The sequence below is a fragment of the Onychostruthus taczanowskii genome, unplaced genomic scaffold (assembly GCF_017590055.1).
Source record: "Onychostruthus taczanowskii isolate IOZ18803 unplaced genomic scaffold, ASM1759005v1 scaffold172, whole genome shotgun sequence".
In the NCBI taxonomy this organism is placed as follows: Eukaryota; Metazoa; Chordata; class Aves; order Passeriformes; family Passeridae; genus Onychostruthus; species Onychostruthus taczanowskii.
In genome coordinates this window covers 181541-199642 of record NW_024498929.1, presented here as the reverse complement: position 1 = coordinate 199642, position 18102 = coordinate 181541, and the positions used below count along the sequence as shown (strand labels likewise).

Sequence of the window (18102 nt, the reverse complement as noted above, 5' to 3'; positions counted from 1 at the left end):
CCCCTGCAGGAGAGCAGCCCCAGGAGCCTGACACAAGGCACACCGGTGACAGCCCCAGGCCAGGCCCTTCCCTGCCAGCAGGGATTATTCCCACCCTGCTTCCAGGCCCCTCCCGGGGCACACAGGGCTCCTTCCCTCCCAAAGAAAAGCCTTTGCTCTTGTTCCTGAGCATCCTCACCTGCCTCATGGAAGGACACTTCAGCATCCAGGTGAGCTCCAGGAATGCCCCTGGGGGCTCAGGGTCAGTGGGCACAGCTCTGGCTGGATAAAACCCAGCAGGAGCAGGAGATGTGCCAGAGCAGGCACAGCCCTGGGCGTGGGGATGTGTCCCAGCTCCTCCAGCAGCCAGACTTTTCTTGTTGCCTTCAGAAAACTCATCCACAGCAGCAGGTCAGCTGCAAAATCCAACTGCAGGGTTTTTGCTAAAGTCTTACAGCTTCCTTTTCCTGCTCCTGCTCCCAGAGCATCTGAACAGGGCAGAGGAAGAGGAGAAGCTCTGTGTCCCTCAGCAGTGCCAAATCCCTTTGTCTGCAGACATAAACCATCCACTGATCCTCTAAGGGGGCTTTTCCCCACCAGAATCCACAATGTGGGAATTCCAGCTCTGCTGAAGCAGCCCCGGGTTCCCTGTCCCGCAGATCAGCTCCACCTGAGGCAGCTGCTCCTGCAGCAAACTCTGAAATGTTAGTGCCACACGCTCTTGGACGTGTTCCTGAGAGCCTAAAATGCTCCACCACGTCCCCAAAAAGTGCCACGTGTGCCACTCAGCCCCGGACATGGCTCTGGCTCTGCCCTTGGGATCAGGGCTGGGCTCCAAGCCCACACACGAGCACGGGGTTGTCTGAGCTCAGAGACTCTGTCTGAGCTCCTCTTTTGATCAGCTGGAAAAAGAGAGAAATGGGGAAATATTTAGTCATCAGGCGCTGGTGTCAGACATAAAAAGCTCAGGTTTGCTTTGAAATCGATGTCAAATGCTCAAATAAAGCAGTTTTAACTTTCTGCTCTTTGAAAATAAAGTTACCAGGGCAAATGGCACGCCCAGTTCCAGTTTGAGTCCTAGATGAGCCCACTGATAGTGGAAGCATTCAGGATCCTCTAATTAATGCTATACAAAACTGTACTTAATTACTTCTTAAGCACTCACATCTGCATAAAGTTGCATTACACTGAATACATCATCATTTAAATCCATTACCTACACATAAATATGTATCAGATTTGCATTGCAAATGTCTTCATCCTCTGCTTTGTTAATCACAAATGTCATGTCTAAATTACTCCAAAATGTGCAGTTCTGGCTTACTCACCAAATAGTTCTATATTAAACAAAATATGCATTATAAGAAAAAAATCACAATAAAATAGGAGGTGGAGTTCCTCAGGGTGGTGGAAATTATTACCAGAGTCACCAGAATGACTCCACTGAAATCAGCTGTCAGTGACAGCTGCCGTGACAGACTTCATGAGACAACAGGAAAAAAACCATGGTTTGGTGCTAGAAAAATCTATTTACGAGTGTTTTCTTCAATTTCCATCTAGAATTAATAAGCGCTGATTTGACTGCTCCAGTGATGAGCTGGAGACATTAAACCAGTTTTGTGGGGCCTGGAAAATTCCCCCTGCAAGATCTGAGCTGGTTGCCTTCCATGCAAATGCTCCTGAGTTAATCCGTGTAATGAATTTCTGTGGAGCACGGCGCTGCCTCATCCAGGTTCATCTGAAGCCAAGTTAATAAAAGGCTTCTTTAATTAAATGCAGCTTTCCATGTTCTCTTTGAAATGGAGCAGTCAAATGAATACACAGAGACATTTTGCTCTCCTCAGCCCAAACAGCCGCTGCAGGCAGAGGCACAGCCAGGGGCCAGCCCGAGCCCTGTGCCCCGAAATTGTCCCTTAAACGCTGCCATCCATCACTGCTGGGTAAAGAACCAGACCAACCCTGCTGAGCTGGGCCTTCCTTGGGCACTTACCACTGACATGGAGCCTCCAAGGCTTTCAGCTGGGATCATTACAATTCCAGACCATGCAAATGCTGTAGGATCCTGCAGGACAGACAGACAGGATCAGGCTGCATTCCCAAGGCAGCCTGGCAAGCACGGAGCAGCTGGAGCAAGGTCAGGGCTGGGCTTTTTGGGCGTGCTGGGAGCCGTGGGCAGCAGCTGTGTGCTCCGATGGGCAGGTGGGGACTGCCTGTGCCTTCCCTGCCGGGAAATTACACTTTGCATGGGCACAGGGCTTCCTGAGCATGTGGGCTCATTCCTGGGCTGCGCCGGGCTCTGCAGAGGAGGAGGAGCTGCCTACAGGGCAGGAGGGGTGGCAAGCAGCAGGGAAGCCAACGCTGGGGAAATGCTTAAAAATCTGTTCCATGAGCCACATCCCTGTAGAGGAGATGAGGAGGACACAGCAGCTCCACAAGCATCAGGGAAATCCACGGACAGTCCCAGAGGCCTCTGCTGGGGCAGCACAAACATCTCTGTGCCAGGACTGCAAGCTGGAGGCTTCTCCCTCCACCGAGCCCTGCTGCCAGCTCCAGGCTTCTCCCGGGGCACTCTCCTTAGGGACACTCCACTCCCAAGGGCTGCCCCTCAGGGGTCTGCCAGGGCACTGGGTGCCACACAGCAGCTCCTTCCCTCCAGCCTCATCTTCCCCGAGAGCCTGCTGACTGCTGCTGTCCCATTCCCAAAGAAATGCAGACTGTGCTCTAACCACGCGCCTGTGTGAGAACAGGTCCTGCCAGGCATCCGAGACAGAGATCTGAGTCACCGGCAAACAGCAAAGCAACAAAATCACTCCTCCTGGAGGTAAATTAGGAAGTCAATCAGCACAACGTCAAGCAGGAAGATCACAGCATGCCCCTGAATCCCCAGCCGTGTCCAAAGCCAGGCTGGACGGGGCTTGGAGCCACCTGGGCTGGCGGAAGGTGTCCCTGGCACGGCAGGGGCTGGAATGGGACGATCCTTAGGGTCCCGTGCGGCCCAGAGCTCTCGGTGGCCGGGGCCAGCAGCTACACGTAGGCATGGATGGCCAGGGCCGGCGCTCGCGGCCGCGCCGCTCGGGCCAGCCGGGGGTAGCTGTGCCCGGCGGCCGGGCCGGCCCAGCACCAGCAGAGGCAGTACATGGCTCCTGCGGCCAGCAGCAGGGCACCGCTGGCCCAGCCCACGAAGAGCGCAGCCCCCAGCTCCCGCTTCAGCGGCGCCGGCACCTCGGGGTCGTAGAAGTCGCGGACGACGCTGCCCCCGGCCCAGGACACCGGGACCAGCACCAGCGTGCCCGTCAGCAGGAAGGCCGCCCCGGCCGCCAGGACGAAGGCGCTGACGGCCCCGGGCCCCTCCGTGCGGCTCTGGCTGTACTTGACCCCAGTGACGGCCAGCAGGAAGGCCGGCACGGCCAGCGCCGCCGCCAGGCACATGAGGGCCCGCGAGGCCTCCAGCGGCGGCGGCAGCGCCAGCAGCGAGTCGTAGAACTTGCACTGCAGCCTGAGGCCCAGCTGGCTGATGCAGTCCATCCACAGCCCTTCCCAGATGCTCTCGAACACCACGATGTTGCCCTCCACGTAGGCAGACACCCTCCACTGGGGCATGGCGGTGGCCGCCAGCGTGCCCACCATGCCCGCGCCGCCCAAGATCAGCCCGGCGATCTGCAGCACGCAGCAAGCCATGCTGCCAGGGTCACCCGCTCACACAGGCCATGGACTGTAGGACGCGGAATGGCTTCTCCAGCGGTTTCCCGGGGCGGCAGGCCGGGTTCGTGGCGAGAGGCTCCAACAGGTGGAAATCCATTCCTGCTGCTCCGAGGCCCTGCTATTTATGTGCTTTGAAATCCCCTTGGCTGCAGCCCGTCCAGCCCGGCAGGTTTGCAGCCAATGGCAGCCTGGAGAGGTGGGGCAGGGCTGATTTCACTGCTCCTCACAGGGCGGCTGAAGTGCTGCTATAATTAAGCAAGTGGCAGGGATTCAATTAAAGGTGCCTAATTGCAGGGCTAACAATTTCTTAACTGCGAGATTGCAGCTCTGTTGAAATCCAGTACGGAAGACCTGAACTTCCACCTGTAGAAATATTGTTTAAAATGGGTCATTACAGTTGTTCTTACAACAAAAGCTAAACTTGAGGCTTGAGTGGGGCTCATTTCCTCGGTGCTGCAGCCCTGGGAAAACAGCTGATTGTTATTTTCCTTTAGATCAAGCCAACAGGTACTTGGTGTAGCCCTTTAATGCAGATTTCTCGTTTTGATCAAACACAAAAGCCTAATCACGATGTTAGACAGGTACAGGAAAGTCAAGTATTCCAGCCAACATCAAAGCTTCGCTCTTCCAGCTCCAAAATTCACCAGGGCAACCGAGCAAAGAAGTGGCCGAGCCTCACGGCTGCTGCTTTTGCATCCCGGAGCAAAGGCACAGGTAAGGGATAATCCTCCATGAGAAGCAGAAGGAAAATGCTGCCATTGTGTGCCACACCAGTGGTCCCAGGTGGCACTGGGCGGTGTCTGGTGTGCAAGGCACAGATCCAGAGTGCCTCCCGAGAGCTGCAGCCCAGATCCCTGCAAGCCTGGGCAAGCACCCCTTGCAGAGGCTGCTGTGCCTCGGGCAGCCCAGGAAATGCTGCTGCTGCTGCTGCTGCTGCTTTGGCTGCTTTCTGCTCCTACCCTGACACAGGGATGGACAGTGACAGCTCACAGCTGGTGGGGAAGGTGACGTGCTGCTGCTTTCTCCAGTTCTCCGAACCTGTTAGAAAATAGAAGGTAAAAAATTGGCCCACCAAAGGCAATAAAGGGCCCTAGAAGTGCTGTGGAAGAAAGACAAATTCTGGGTTTTTTGCTCGTGTGTTTGGCAATATCAGACATTGTCTGTAAGGGTATTAATTTAATTACAGCTTTAGGTGCCTACACAACATCATCAAAGCCAAAGCTAAAGCCATGAAGAGGAAACTGTCCACCCAAACCACCCACAGCCCGGTTACTTCTTGGAAGGAAGGAAGGAAGTGCCAGATAATGCAAACTATTCAGTATAATGTTACATTTCCATGTGGAAAATGCTCCCAAGGGATGTGGGCAATTCAGATTCGAGTCTACAACCAGGAATCTGGTGAGAATAAAAAGTCCTCAGCTGAGGTGTGAAACACAGAAAGAAATCCATCACCAGGTTTGTACTTACAGGGAGAGGAGTTCCACATCTCTGCCACAGGCAGAAGGGAAGCAGCCGGTGGTGCAGGAATTTCAGGCACTTGGCACAAAGAAGGAGATGAAAGCAGAAGTCAGAGATGGTCTGAGGGAAGCTCCCTTCTTGGCAGGACACTGCTCCCTTAGAGGAACACTGCACAGACCTGTGCTGTTAACCCTGAGCAGTCTCCATCATCTTCCTTTACCCCTGAATTCCCCAAACTGCTTTTTAGATTCCTTGTTTTAACTCCAGAACCAGAAATCAATTTATGATGGAAGATCTCTCTTAAAACCAGTGTTTAAACGTCATTTTTTTTAAACAGGAAAACTCTTTGCCCAACGTTTTCAGGCAGGCAGCTCCTGAAGGTGAGCACAGACCATGCCTAATGCCCTGCATCCATTCTCCTGGCTGCCTTATCCATCACAAGTGCTGGAAATAATTCTACCTTGAATGCTCTGGGAGGGTCAGGAGCTGAGGCCATGCAGAAAATCACCAGGGCAAGGCTGCAGAGAGGATGAAAACTGCTCAGAGAAACAGGATTAAAAAGCAGCAATACACCCAGGGAGTGCCCCATGGCTGGGTGGGGTTCCTTTCTGCAGGAGTTAGAGCCTCCTCTCCACCAGCAGGAGAGGGGGACACCCAGGTGGCACTGCTGTGGGTCCAGGGGACACCCAGGTGGCACTGCTGTGGGTCCAGGGGATGCCCAGGTGGCACTGCTGTGGGTCCAGGGGACACCCAGGTGGCACTGCTGTGGGTCCAGGGGATGCCCAGGTGGCACTGCTGTGGGTCCAGGGGACACCCAGGTGACACTTTTGTGGGTCTAGGGGACGCCCAGGTGGCACTGCTGTGGGTCCAGGGGACGCCCAGGTGGCACTGCTGTGGGTCCAGGGGACACCCAGGTGACACTTTTGTGGGTCCAGGGGACGCCCAGGTGGCACTGCTGTGGGTCCAGGGGACACCCAGGTGGCACTGCTGTGGGTCCAGGGGATGCCCAGGTGGCACTGCTGTGGGCCCAGGGGACGCCCAGGTGGCACTGCTGTGGGTCCAGGGGACGCCCAGGTGGCACTGCTGTGGGTCCAGGGGACGCCCAGGTGGCACTGCTGCAGGATGGTTCCTTCTGTTGGAACCTGAGGGGAAGGAGGCAGCAGAGGGAAAGCTCCAAATGGAATCTGAAGGCAAGGTTCAGGAGCTTAAAAGAGCTTTAAAGCTTTCCAAATTTACAGGAGACAGGCTGGGATAAAACCCCAAACCACTGTGAGTAGCTGGGACCTGGAAAAGCTCCTGACCCTCCCTCAGATGCCAGCGAGGCCCTGACTTTGCTGAGCTGAGGAAAAGCCATTTTTTGCAGGTAAATCCCGTGTGTGGGGCAGCCTGGAGGGGCTCTCACAGCCCTGTGCCCCCCAGAACTGCAGCTCCATTTGAAGGCTCTTGGCTGGCTGGGGCATTTCCAAACCCCCCTGGCAGCCCCTCTCTGACAGCACAAACACACAGCTGCTCCCTGTGGGGCACTGCAGATCCCAGGGATTCAGGGTGAGGTGGGAGGAATGGAGAGCAAATCCCTGCTCACACCTCACTGTGCACCCTCCCTCTGTGAGCTGTTGGAATGCTTGCCTGCCAGTTCTCATGCAAACGTGTCCAGCCCAAAATCTGCCTTCAGAGAGGAGAGTGGAGCACGGAGGAGCCTTTCCAGCTCATCTCTCCCTGATCCACGTCTGCTCTTCCCTTCCAATCAGGGTGTTCACTTGGATCTCCCTGGGGCACCACCTTCTGCTCCCTCTCTGGCTCTTGAAGTGCTGATGTCCCTTGAAAAGGAAGAAGTGGAGCATCCCCAGCCCACAGGATTTACAGAACCTGTCAGTGAGCACAGCGTTTAATTAGTTACAGGCACCAATCATGTCAACACTCAATTGCCTCCCCTACAGCAGGATTAACTCCTCTTTGAATAACTCCACCTTTCATTTCAGAGTGCTTCTCTGTACACATGCACCTCTAGAGAAGGCAAGGGGCTCTAATCCAGCACAAATGTGCAGCCAGAACGTCCAGAGCCCGTTCTGTGCTCTCAGCAGCAGCAGCAGAGAGCTTGGCTGTGCTGCAGCCTAATGAGCTCAGCCTGAGGCTCAGGAGCACTCCTGGAGCAGGCAGAAATGGAGATCTCTCAGAGGCAGGCTGCACACAGAGCTTAGCAGGGCTCCAGGGATCCCCAGCTCCCCCGAGGCTGGCAGGGAGCCCAGCAGGACGGGGCTCCATGAGCTCCCTGCATCCCTGCCCTGGCAGCAAACCCTGCAGGAAGGGCACAGGGGCTGTGGGTACTCAGGACATGCTTAGGAAAGCTGTTGAGGAGCACTGCTGGGTGGCAGCAGCTCCTCCTGCCGTGCCTCTCCCTGCCCATCGTCACTTGCTGGGTTAGCCAGGCTGTTTTCAGCTCCCTGAAGGGCTGCTCAAGGAATGCACACTGCACTCCAAGGGTTCCAAGGCTTCCTGTGGTATTGCCATTGGCTGCTGCCATGAGCCTGCAAAAGGTGATTTGAGTCTGTTCTTACTCCAGGAGAAAACGGCCTGAAGGCAACAGAAGCCTTTTTATTTGTGCTACCTTTACTATTGCTGCCTGCTCTTCTGCTCTGTTTGCACTGTTAAAAGATGAAAGGGCACCTCCTCCCCGCTCTCTTCAAAATTTTGGGGTGAGAGGAGCACCTGCTGTGCTTGGAGAGGGAATTCCCCTGCTCACCTGGGTCTCCAGCCCCAAGGTGACCCCTGAGTGACGCTGGCATTGCAAGAACTCACGCTTATTTTGGGTCACATCCAGCAACATCCCCAGGCTGCGGTGCCACGTCTGATGGAGCCTGGCTCCTGGACACCCAGGAACCTCCATGGAGAGCAGTGAAACCCTGCAGTAATGCAATATTAAACACTCCTCTGAGTATTGAGTGCTCTAAACCGCTTCAGGCCTCTACAAGGCATTTGCTCAGGGGGAGCAGGGCGGGCTGGCAGAGCCAGCAGCTGCCAGAAAGCTGCTGCCTCACCCTGCTGCTCACAGCCAGCACCTCCAGGGCTGTCCGGGGGCTTCTGATGGCACGGAGCTCTTGGAAATGCAGCAGATTGCCAGGGCAGCACGGGTTGTTTTGGTGAGTGCCAGCAGCTGGGGGAGCACAGGGGAGCTGCCTCGTTTGTGAGCTTTGGTGGGTGGGACACAAAGGGACAGAAGGGAGGTGGTGGCAGTGATGGCCTGAAGACAGGCGAGAGGCAGGGTCTGTAGAAAGAGGGGACAGCTTCTGTTTTACCTGATGCTTTAGAAACAAGGATTTAGGCTCAGACTCCCAAGGCTGTTTTTGGGGCTCAGCATTGTAATACACCCCTGAGCTGGAGCTCCCCAGTAGCCACGCAGAGCTGGGAACGCAGTCAGTCTCAAACCACGCCAAAAAGGGGTTTTTCCATCTTTCCTACTCATGATTTGGGCACTTCCCTGTCCAATCCAGTCCCCTCTCCCAAGCCCACATCCTGAATGCAATCACACTGTTCATTCCCACCTCCAAAACAAACCGCAAAGGGAGCTCCAGCACTGCTACCCCAGCCTGTGCACCCCGTGCCCCCAAAGCCCAGCTCAGAGACCAAACCAGGAGGGATTTGCAGCCTGCCAGGGCACAAAGGTGTGGCACCACATTCCTGAGGGCTCCCAGCTCCTCCTCAGGGACAAGCCAGGGCTGTTCCTAGCCAGGCAAAACTGGAATTCCTCTGCCCATGGGCCAGCAGCAGCTGCTTTCATTCCAGGAGAAGAAGGAATGTCTGATAACTATTTATCCCAAAGATGTGCTGGGAGTATGGGGGCTGGAAGTGAGGGAAGGGGAAGGAAAGAAGATGGAAAACAGCCTGATGTGTGCAGCCTGACTTAAAACCAAGGATTTTTTTCCTCAGGAAAGCTGGTGCTGTTATGTTGGAGAGGAGCAGGGCTCACACTGCAGGCAGAGGATGGAATTGAAGGATCATTAGGACAAGAGGAGCTGCATCTCTGCACGAGGCCATTGCCAGTGAGGTGAGAGAGCCTGCAGCAGCCAGGGAGAACAGCTCCTCTGCTCCTGATCGTGTTATTCTTCATTAATTACACTGGACACCTTAGGGGTGCACACGTGGACGAGGCTTAACAATTGCTCGGGAAGTAAATGGGAAGCAAATTAAAATTCAGCATGGATGCAGCAAAACATAAGTTCAGGTTTTGTTCGGTGTCAAAAGTTGATAAAATCTGCTCTGTTTGGACCTTATTAAAGCACCTGGCACGGCAGTGGGAAGGAAAGGAGACACTGGAGGGCTGGCAGGGAGGAACAAGGATGTCAAACAGCAAAAGGCTGTACTGGGGGGAGAACGATCACATTCCTGTTTCCAGACACTGATTTCTGCTGCTGTTGGAGGCAGGGATTTCCCTGGGGACTCACCCTCCTCCCCTCAGGAATCCAACAACAAAGGAGGAAGGGCAGCAAGGAAATCCCCTTTAGACCCCCCCCTTTGGGGATGTGCTGTCCTGGCTGAGCCCCACAGCCCGGGATAGCGGGGTGCAGGGAATCCCACACGCCCTGGGAAGGGCTCTCCTGGCTCTGGGAACATTTACCTGGGCTGGGATCACTTGAGGGAGCGTGCTCTGCAGTGGGAGGCTCCCCTGGAGTTCTCTGTGCAACTCCCCTGGGATTCTCTGGGCAGCTCCCCTGGGATTCTCTGTGCAGCTTCCCCCTGGAATTCTCTGTGCAGCTTCCCCCTGGAATTCTCTGTGCAGCTTCCCCCTGGAATTCTCTGTGCAGCTCCCCTGGAATTCTCTGTGCAGCTTCCCCTGGAATTCTCTGGGCAGCTTCCCTGGAATTCTCTGTGCAGCTTCCCCTGGAATTCTCTGTGCAGCTCCCCTGGAATTCTCTGGGCAGCTTCCCTGGGATTCTCTGTGTGGGTTTGGGGCAGCAAACCTGAAAAGGGAGAGGAGGAGCAGCCAGAAACATCGTGAGGGGCTGGATGAGCTCGGGGATGAATGCCGGGAGGGTGACAGGGAGCAAAGGGCTGCAGGGGAAGGGAAGGACCTGAGCAGGAGAGGCTCCCCAAGCCAGGGGTGAGCAGGGAGAGTTCCTGGGAAGGAAACCACGGAGCAGCCTCAGCTGCAGTGAGGAGACTGAGCTCCAGCTCGCTGGAACCCTTCCTAAGGGGGGGGATTTCCAAGGACACTGCAGGACAGCCAGCTCGGGAGGTTCTCTTGCAGGAACAGCCCCCAGGAACGGTTGTGGTGTGTTTATCCACCCATAACGTGGGTGTTCCAGAGCTCCAGAACGGAACTGGGACTTCTGGAGTGTTTGGGAGCTTCACCCACCTGAGCCAAAGGAGCATCCCTCTCCTCTGGGCTTGCAGGGTGTGCATCCCTGTCCCCAGGTCACCTGGAAGGGCTCCCCTTCCATGGGGTGCCCAGAGTGTGGGGCAGAGCCCCTTGGATCAGCCCTGGAAGCAACACTGCTCATTCCCCACATCAATCCTCTTGTCCCTGAGCAGGAGAAAAGGGTTTCAACTTCCAATGAAACACTTAAAACAGTCAGTCAGACTCTAGAGCAGGAGTGCTGTGCTCCACTAGACACCACAAACTGGGTTATGTTCCCACTTCAGCCAAAGGCAAAATCCCATTGATTTCTCTGGGGCTGGAGTTGCACTTTATTAATTGGTTGCAAAATTCTATTAAAATATTGCTGCTATTGATTGGTTTGGGTCATTCATTAAATCAGTTTGGCTGGAATTACTCATTTTTTACTCAGCTTTGTTTCTTTACATCATTGCTTATCACGGCCACATGATCTTAATGGGAATAATATAATTTAGCCTGTTTTAATGGGAACTGTGAGCAAATACTGTGGTTGTTGATATTCCTTATGCCTGTAAATGGTGCTGGTGTGAGTGGGCCTCAGCAAAAATCTCGGCCTGATTGTACAGAAGATCCCTGTATATAAAAAAAAATTAAAATACTAATAAATAAAATATTTATATATATACACCACAAGAGCCCTGTGGCAAGCAAGCAGTGTTTGTGGTGTGTGCAATGCTGGAAAAGAAATGCTGTAAGGCACGAGTGTGCTGCCTCTGAAAAAAGGTTGTGAATGAGTTTGACCTAAATGGGCTACAAAGGAAATATTAACTTCCCCTGAAAGGAGGATAATTAGGATGTACATAGAGAGCTGTGTTTATTCTCTGAAATAAGGGATATTTTTCCATGTATTTCAGCTTACCTTCCTTTGCTGGATCAACTCTTCAGGCAACCCTCCATTAAGCCTACAGTAAATCAATCCCTCAGTGAATGCTTTTCTTTTAAACCATTATTATCTTGTCTTTATTCACTGTTATCCCTTCTTTCCCAGGCAGAAAAAAAAAAAAAAAAACACCCAAAAAACCCCTCAGCTGCTTAACTCAGCTCTTCATTGCAACAGGCCAGAATTTCATACCATGGTGTAATCCCAGGCCCTTTGCTCCTGTTTGGCACACAAAATGTACCCCAAAGCAAGAGCAGAGCCTCACCACCCAAAAGCTATTCCAAAGGACTACAAAATAACCCAGGGTGCTATCAAAATGGCACAAAACATTACCAAAATAACCCAAAACATTGCCAAAATAACCCAGGGTGCTACCAAAATAACACAAATCATTACCAAAATAACCCAGGGTGCTATCAAAATAGCACAAAACATTACCAAAATAACCCAAACTACTACAAAAATAACCCAGGGTACTACCAAAATAACCAAAATTACTCTCAACCCAAGTTACTACCAAAATAACCAAAGTCACTATCAAAATAACACAAAACATTACCAAAATAACCCGAAGTTACTATCAAAATAACCCAAAGTACTACCAAAATAACTGAAGTTACTGTCAGAATAAACCAAGGCACTATCAAAATAAGCCAAGTTACTACCAAAATAACCCAGGGTATTATAAAAATAATCCAAGTTATTATCAAAATAACTCAGGGTACTATCAAAATAACCCAAGTTATTATCAAAACAACCAAAGTTACTACGAAAATAACCCAAGTTATTATCAAAATAACCCAGGGTACTATCAAAATAACCCAAGTTATTATCAAAACAACCAAAGTTACTACGAAAATAACCCAAGTTATTATCAAAATAACCCAGGGTACTATCAAAATAACCCAAGTTATTATCAAAACAACCAAAGTTACTATGAAAATAACCCAAGTTATTATCAAAATAACCCAGGGTACTATCAAAACAACCTAAGTTACTATCAAAATAACCCAGGGTACTATCAAAATAACACAAAGCACTACCAAACTAACACAAGGCACTGCCAAAATAACACAAACTACTACCAAAATAACACAAGGCACTACCCAAAATAACACAAACTATTACCAAAATAACACAAAGCACTACCAAAATAACCCAAACTACTACCAAAATAACACAAGGCACTACCAAAATAACACAAAGCACTACCAAAATAACACAAACTACTACCAAAATAACACAAGGCACTACCGAAAATAACACAAGGCACTACCCAAAATAACACAAACTATTACCAAAATAACACAAAGCACTGCCAAAATGACACAAAACACTACCAAAATAACATTCCCCAGAGCCCCCAGCCACAGCAGAGATTTGCCAGAGGCCGAGGCAGGTTGTCACTGCCCTGTTCTGGAAGAGCTGGAAGCAGCCAGAGCCACCTGGGACAAATGTCCCTTCTGAGGCAAATGCTCTGCATTGAAGTCATTTATTTAAAAAACAGCCATAAAAAGCCCCAAGCCCTGCCCTTGACGGGGCTGTGCTCATGCTGAGGGAGGGGAAGCCCTGCTGAGTCCCTGGGGTGTGCTGAAATCAGGAATATTCCACCTCAGCTCAGTGCCAGAGTGCCAGAGGCAGCTCCCTGCCATGGGGCCTCTGCTCCCAAAGCACTTGGGCTCTGATGCTCTGGGGACAGCCCTGCAGAGCCAGGGACAAAGCAAAACCTGCAGGACACAAAGGAGCTGAGCCCAAACCTGAAACAGCTCTGCAGGGGAAAAACAAAGCTGCAGAAGAGGGAGAAGGGAGTCCCAAAGCTGCCAATACCTCTCTGTGTGTGTGTATATATATATATATATATATACACACACCTGCAGACATTCCTGTGCTGCACATGGAGCTGTGGAACGAGCAGGGTTCCAGAGACACCCACGTGCTCAAAGGGCTGCACATTCAGCTCCTCAGAGTGGCATTTTGGCCACGTAGCAAATTGTTTTCCTCTGCAGAAATCAGCCATTTGCCTGGGATGGGAGTGCAGTGGGAGCATCGCTGCCCCAGGAGCTGAGAGAGCCAGACCTGCACCAAGAGTTTAGAGAAACACCACTTCTATTTAGGGAAAAAAAAACCAAAAACCCTTTAGATTTATGGCAAGAAGGTGAACTGCCCATTGAAGGGTCCTTGTCTTTCTTTTTTTCTTTCCTGGAAAATGCCAGGTGAAGATATTTGTGAAAACCAGAACAGAAACCATGGGTAAAAATCTAATAAAAAAACCCAAACAGGGAACAGTAAATCCTCTTTACAAATTCTTATAGCTATGAATGCATGCATGAAATATTCAGCCTAATCTCTGAATGTGCCCCAGCATGGGAAATAAAAACCCAGGCATAAACTAGGATACTTTTGTGGCAAAATTGAACTCCATATGTTGAGAGAAAACCTAATTTGTTCCACGGTAAGAGAACAATTTAGGGTATAACTAGCTGGATATTGAAATACAAGCCTGCTGCTATTCATCTGAACTCTCTTGCCTCCAGTTTTTCCCTTGCCATTTATCTCTCTTCAGAAGCACCAAGCAAATGCACAAGTGGTAAATGTGCCAGCTCGTTGGCATGTCAGGGATGGAAAGGGACAGAAGTGCCCTTTCCAGGGAGTATTTCCTGCTGCCCAGGTGTGTTGGTGTGAGTAAAACCATGGTTAGGAGGGGAGCCAAAGTGAGAAGCATTCTGCCAACCTCTCCACGTTCAGTTTGTCTTCCTTATCCAGCGACTCACCCCCCCTCTGCAGCCGGCTGCTGCCCATAAAAACGTGGAAAATGGGAAGGCAGGGATCCTGTCCTGCTGCTTCTGGCCCTTGTTGAGCCCTGGTTTGTCCTTTTGGCTTTCTGCTGCTTTGCCTGCTGCGATCGCTGCCGGGCGTCTGGCGCAGGACTTCAGGAAAACTGAGTGGGGAACACCTCTTGGATAGCCAGATTCCTGGAATCACAGAATAACTCAGGTCAGAAGGAGCCCCTGAACATCGTCTCCTCCACCCCACGCTGGGAGCCGTGCCCTTCAAATTCACCCTTTAGTCAGGGTCCATTCCCAGCATCCAAAATATCCCAGGGTTTCCTGGGGGGTTAAATCCTGCTCCTCCCAAGGAGGGCTCTGAGGAGAGCCTAGAAATGCACAGCATTTCCCTGCTGGAATGGATTTGGCAGGGTCAACACAGGAAAAAAAATGGAATTCTCATTGCAGGGCTCCACGGTCGCCACTCAAACAGCAAAGGAAAAGCTCCCAGCCCAGGAGAGCAAACAAACACTTCAATAATACACCAGGAGCATTTGTGTAACACTAACAGGGCACAAACAGCAGGGCTGGTCTCTCCCAGGGACTGATGGAGTTCTAATTCACAGGACACGGAAAATAATTAGCTGAGCAAATATAATTTAACCATGTTATTGATTAATTTACAGAGGCATTAAGCTTCCGCATAAATTAATGGTAAGATTGTGTCTGCATCAAGCATTCAGTATTTGTGCATTCTTGGAAGGATTAAATTTAAGTGCCTTATCTTGCTCAAAAAGGAAACGTGGGGAAATCTTATTTAATGTCATGAATTGCATCTGCTGGTTTGTAATTAAAACACAGGAAAGGGGCAAGTCAGGAATCTCATTAGTTGTTCTTCTCTGTATTCAGACAGGTCATTTCATCATGGGGAAACATCAAAAATGCCTGTGAGTGGCTAATTATGGCTCACTGTCAGCCACAGGATCCTGTTGGTGTGGTAGCAAACACTTATGTGGGAGCATCATTTCACTTTTCCTTTTTTCTCCCATTCCCACTAAATTAGGGAATGAATACCCCTGAAGTCAGTTCCCAACTTTTCTGTACACCCTGTGGCTTTTCCTGCTTGGAGCTCCCAGCTCTGCCCTCCTCCCCTTCCTCCTCTCCAGAGAGGGCACTTTTATTCTGTGTATTTGGACCTAAAATGTCCTAAAATGATGGGCCTGAAACATTTTCCAGGCTAGGAACAGGGACACATCTCCAAAACAGGATTTCTGCAGTGGCTGAAGAGCTTCAGAGGCTCAACTCCCTGAAGTCTGTGGCTCAGGGAGAGCTGAACCCTCAGGTGAATATTGCCTAAGCTGATGTGATTAAAAGTTTCCCATCTCTGCACAAACCCTGTCATTTGTGGCCCTTCTGCTCCAACCCACTGGAGGTCACACCAGCATATTACATTTCATTTTCTCTTCTAGCAGGTCCCCAGGCTTTTGTGTGCAGCATTCCTGACATTCTTGCTGTGCAGCTCTGCCCATCCCGGCTGACAGCGCTTCCAGCAGTGTGGCAGGGCAGATAAAAACCACTGCTTTGGCTTTTGTCCAAAGCCTGGGCTCCTGCTCCAGCCCAGCTGCCTCCCTCAGCGCCTGCAGAGAGATTTCACAGGTGGGAACGAGAGCAAAACTTCAGATTTACCTGCTTGCCTGAGAGTTCAGCAGGGAAAACCCAGGCAGGGCAGAGAATTCATGGAGAGCCCAGGTGAGAGCCCTGGGGACACAGCAGCAGCACCTGGAGCTGCTGGAGAGATCCAGAGGATGCCGTGGGGATGCTCTGAGGCTGCTGCAGGCTGGGAGAGCTGGGGGGGCTCACCTGGAGAGGAGAAGGTGCCAAGGAGAGCCTGAAGGGGCTCCAGGAGATCTGGAGAGGGACTGGGGACAGGGCATGGAGGGACAGGGCATGGAGGAGGATGGAGAAGGGCTGCAGAGGGCTGCAGAGGGATGCAGAGGGATGCAGAGGGATGCAGAGGGATGCACACCCGCAGTGGGGTGGTGTGGCACAGGCTGTGGCCCAGAGCAGCCACTCTCCCCTGTGCCAGCCCTCCTGGCAGGGCAGGGATGGCTGCAGGGGCTGACAGGAGGGAGCTCTGCTGTCACCGAGAGCCCCCGGCGAGGGCACACCTGCAGCAGGGAGCACGGCAAGCCCCGAGTGCCCTCCAGAGCCTGGCGGGGCTCACACAGCTGTTCCAGCTGTTCCTGCATCCCACCGAGCCCCCATGCCCAGGGAATACCCCGGGCTGGAAGAGCCACAAGGGTCACAGGTCCGGCTCAGGGTCACCTCTTCTGGCAATGCCAGCAAACCCCACGGCAATTATTTCAATAACTGCCTCCCTGAGAATCACTTTCCTCGGCAGATTTGGAAAAAAAGAATTCCCTTTTGGTCAAATGTCTTGGGCAAAGTCAATAGTGTTGGCTTCTATCACGAAATTAAAGATTAAGTGGGAAACAGGTTCACACCCATGGCAACTCTCATCTGTCTTGGTTTTGCATTTCTACATTTATATAAAAAAATATTTTTTAAATTTTATTCTATAAAACATGTACATAAATAATATATAAGTATATAAAATATTTTCTATAGATGCATATTTTAGATATATAATACATATATTACATGTTATATATAATAATTTATATGCTATATCATAGATAAATATATAATAATAAATATCTTTATTTATATATAAATAAATATATATGGAATATTTGTCTGCTTATTATTTATTTGTAAATAAATAAATAAATAAATAAATCTGTGGCACAGGACAACAACCAAAGGGAGGTGCTGGAGAGGGTGGAGGGGATGAGGAATGTGGGGAGGAAAAGCAGAGCCCTCAACTTCCCACCCCTTCTCTTCCCTCCCCTGCAGTGTCCCACATAATCCTTATCTAAATATTTTGTTCTGAGGCTGTGTTGCCTCTTATCTTCTTACCAAGGTTTTGTATTTGATCTTAATCATCCTCTGTTTAGCTTGTACCAGCCTCTGGCCTTTTCACATTTAAGGATTTTCTGTCTGCAGAAATTTCCCATTAGGAGTAGGAGGGGGGGAAATGTTTCTGTGATAAATTATCACATAGGATCCAACATTATATGTAGGGGAAAAAAAAAAAAAAAAAAAAGATAATGCCATTTTAGCATGAAATCACTTTCCTCAAGCTTAAAGACAAAGCAGATCGTTTCTTTTCTGAGGGATGCAGTTGGGATGGAGGCAGTGGAATGACACCAAGTGCAGCTCAGCAGGCTCCAGGCTCCCACCAGCAGCTCTGGGGGCTCGGGAGGGAACACCCACTCCAGGATTTCACCACAAACTGGAGAGGCAGCAGCAGCTCCCCCCTCACCAAAGCAGCTGTGAAAGAACATTATCATCACAGATCTCAAACCAGCCTTGTTTTTGTGGGCTGTTACAAATCCCCATGTAAGACTCTTGACGAATATTAATTCTCATTATCCCAGAACACCACAGATTGTGCAGTTAGTAATGAATTCCTCAGAAAGATAATCGGGATTTCATAGCTGCAGGGACCCACAAGAAAAATGGAGAGAGGATTTTGCAAGGGCTTGGAGTAGCAGGACACAGGGTACGGCTACAAAAGGAAAGAGAGTGGGTTTGGATGGGATTTTGGGGAGGAATTCACCTGGCAGGGTGGGCAGGCCCTGCACAGGGTGCCCAGAGCAGCTGTGGCTGCCCCTGGATCCCTGGAAATATCCCAGACCAGCTTGGAGCACCCTGAGGTAGAGGAAAACATCCCTGCCCACGGCAGGGCTGGAATGGGATGAGCTTCAAGGTCCCTTCCAGCCCAAACCAATTTCTGTCTCAGCAGAGGTAGCAATTCCTGCACTGAAATACTTACAAAAATCCACTGTGCAAAAGATTTACCG

At 51.1% G+C, this 18102-nt stretch overlaps 1 protein-coding gene across 1 annotated transcript; it reads right to left on the bottom strand.

Moving 5' to 3' along the window:
* Window positions 1-2969: 2969 nt before the first annotated feature.
* Window positions 2970-3771, bottom strand: LOC121333620 (claudin-8-like). Its single transcript, XM_041400138.1, has one exon. The coding sequence runs from the start codon at window positions 3655-3657 to the stop codon at window positions 3004-3006; it is 654 nt and encodes a 217-aa protein (XP_041256072.1). The 5' UTR covers window positions 3658-3771; the 3' UTR covers window positions 2970-3003.
* Between the last annotated feature and the right edge of the window lie 14331 nt (window positions 3772-18102).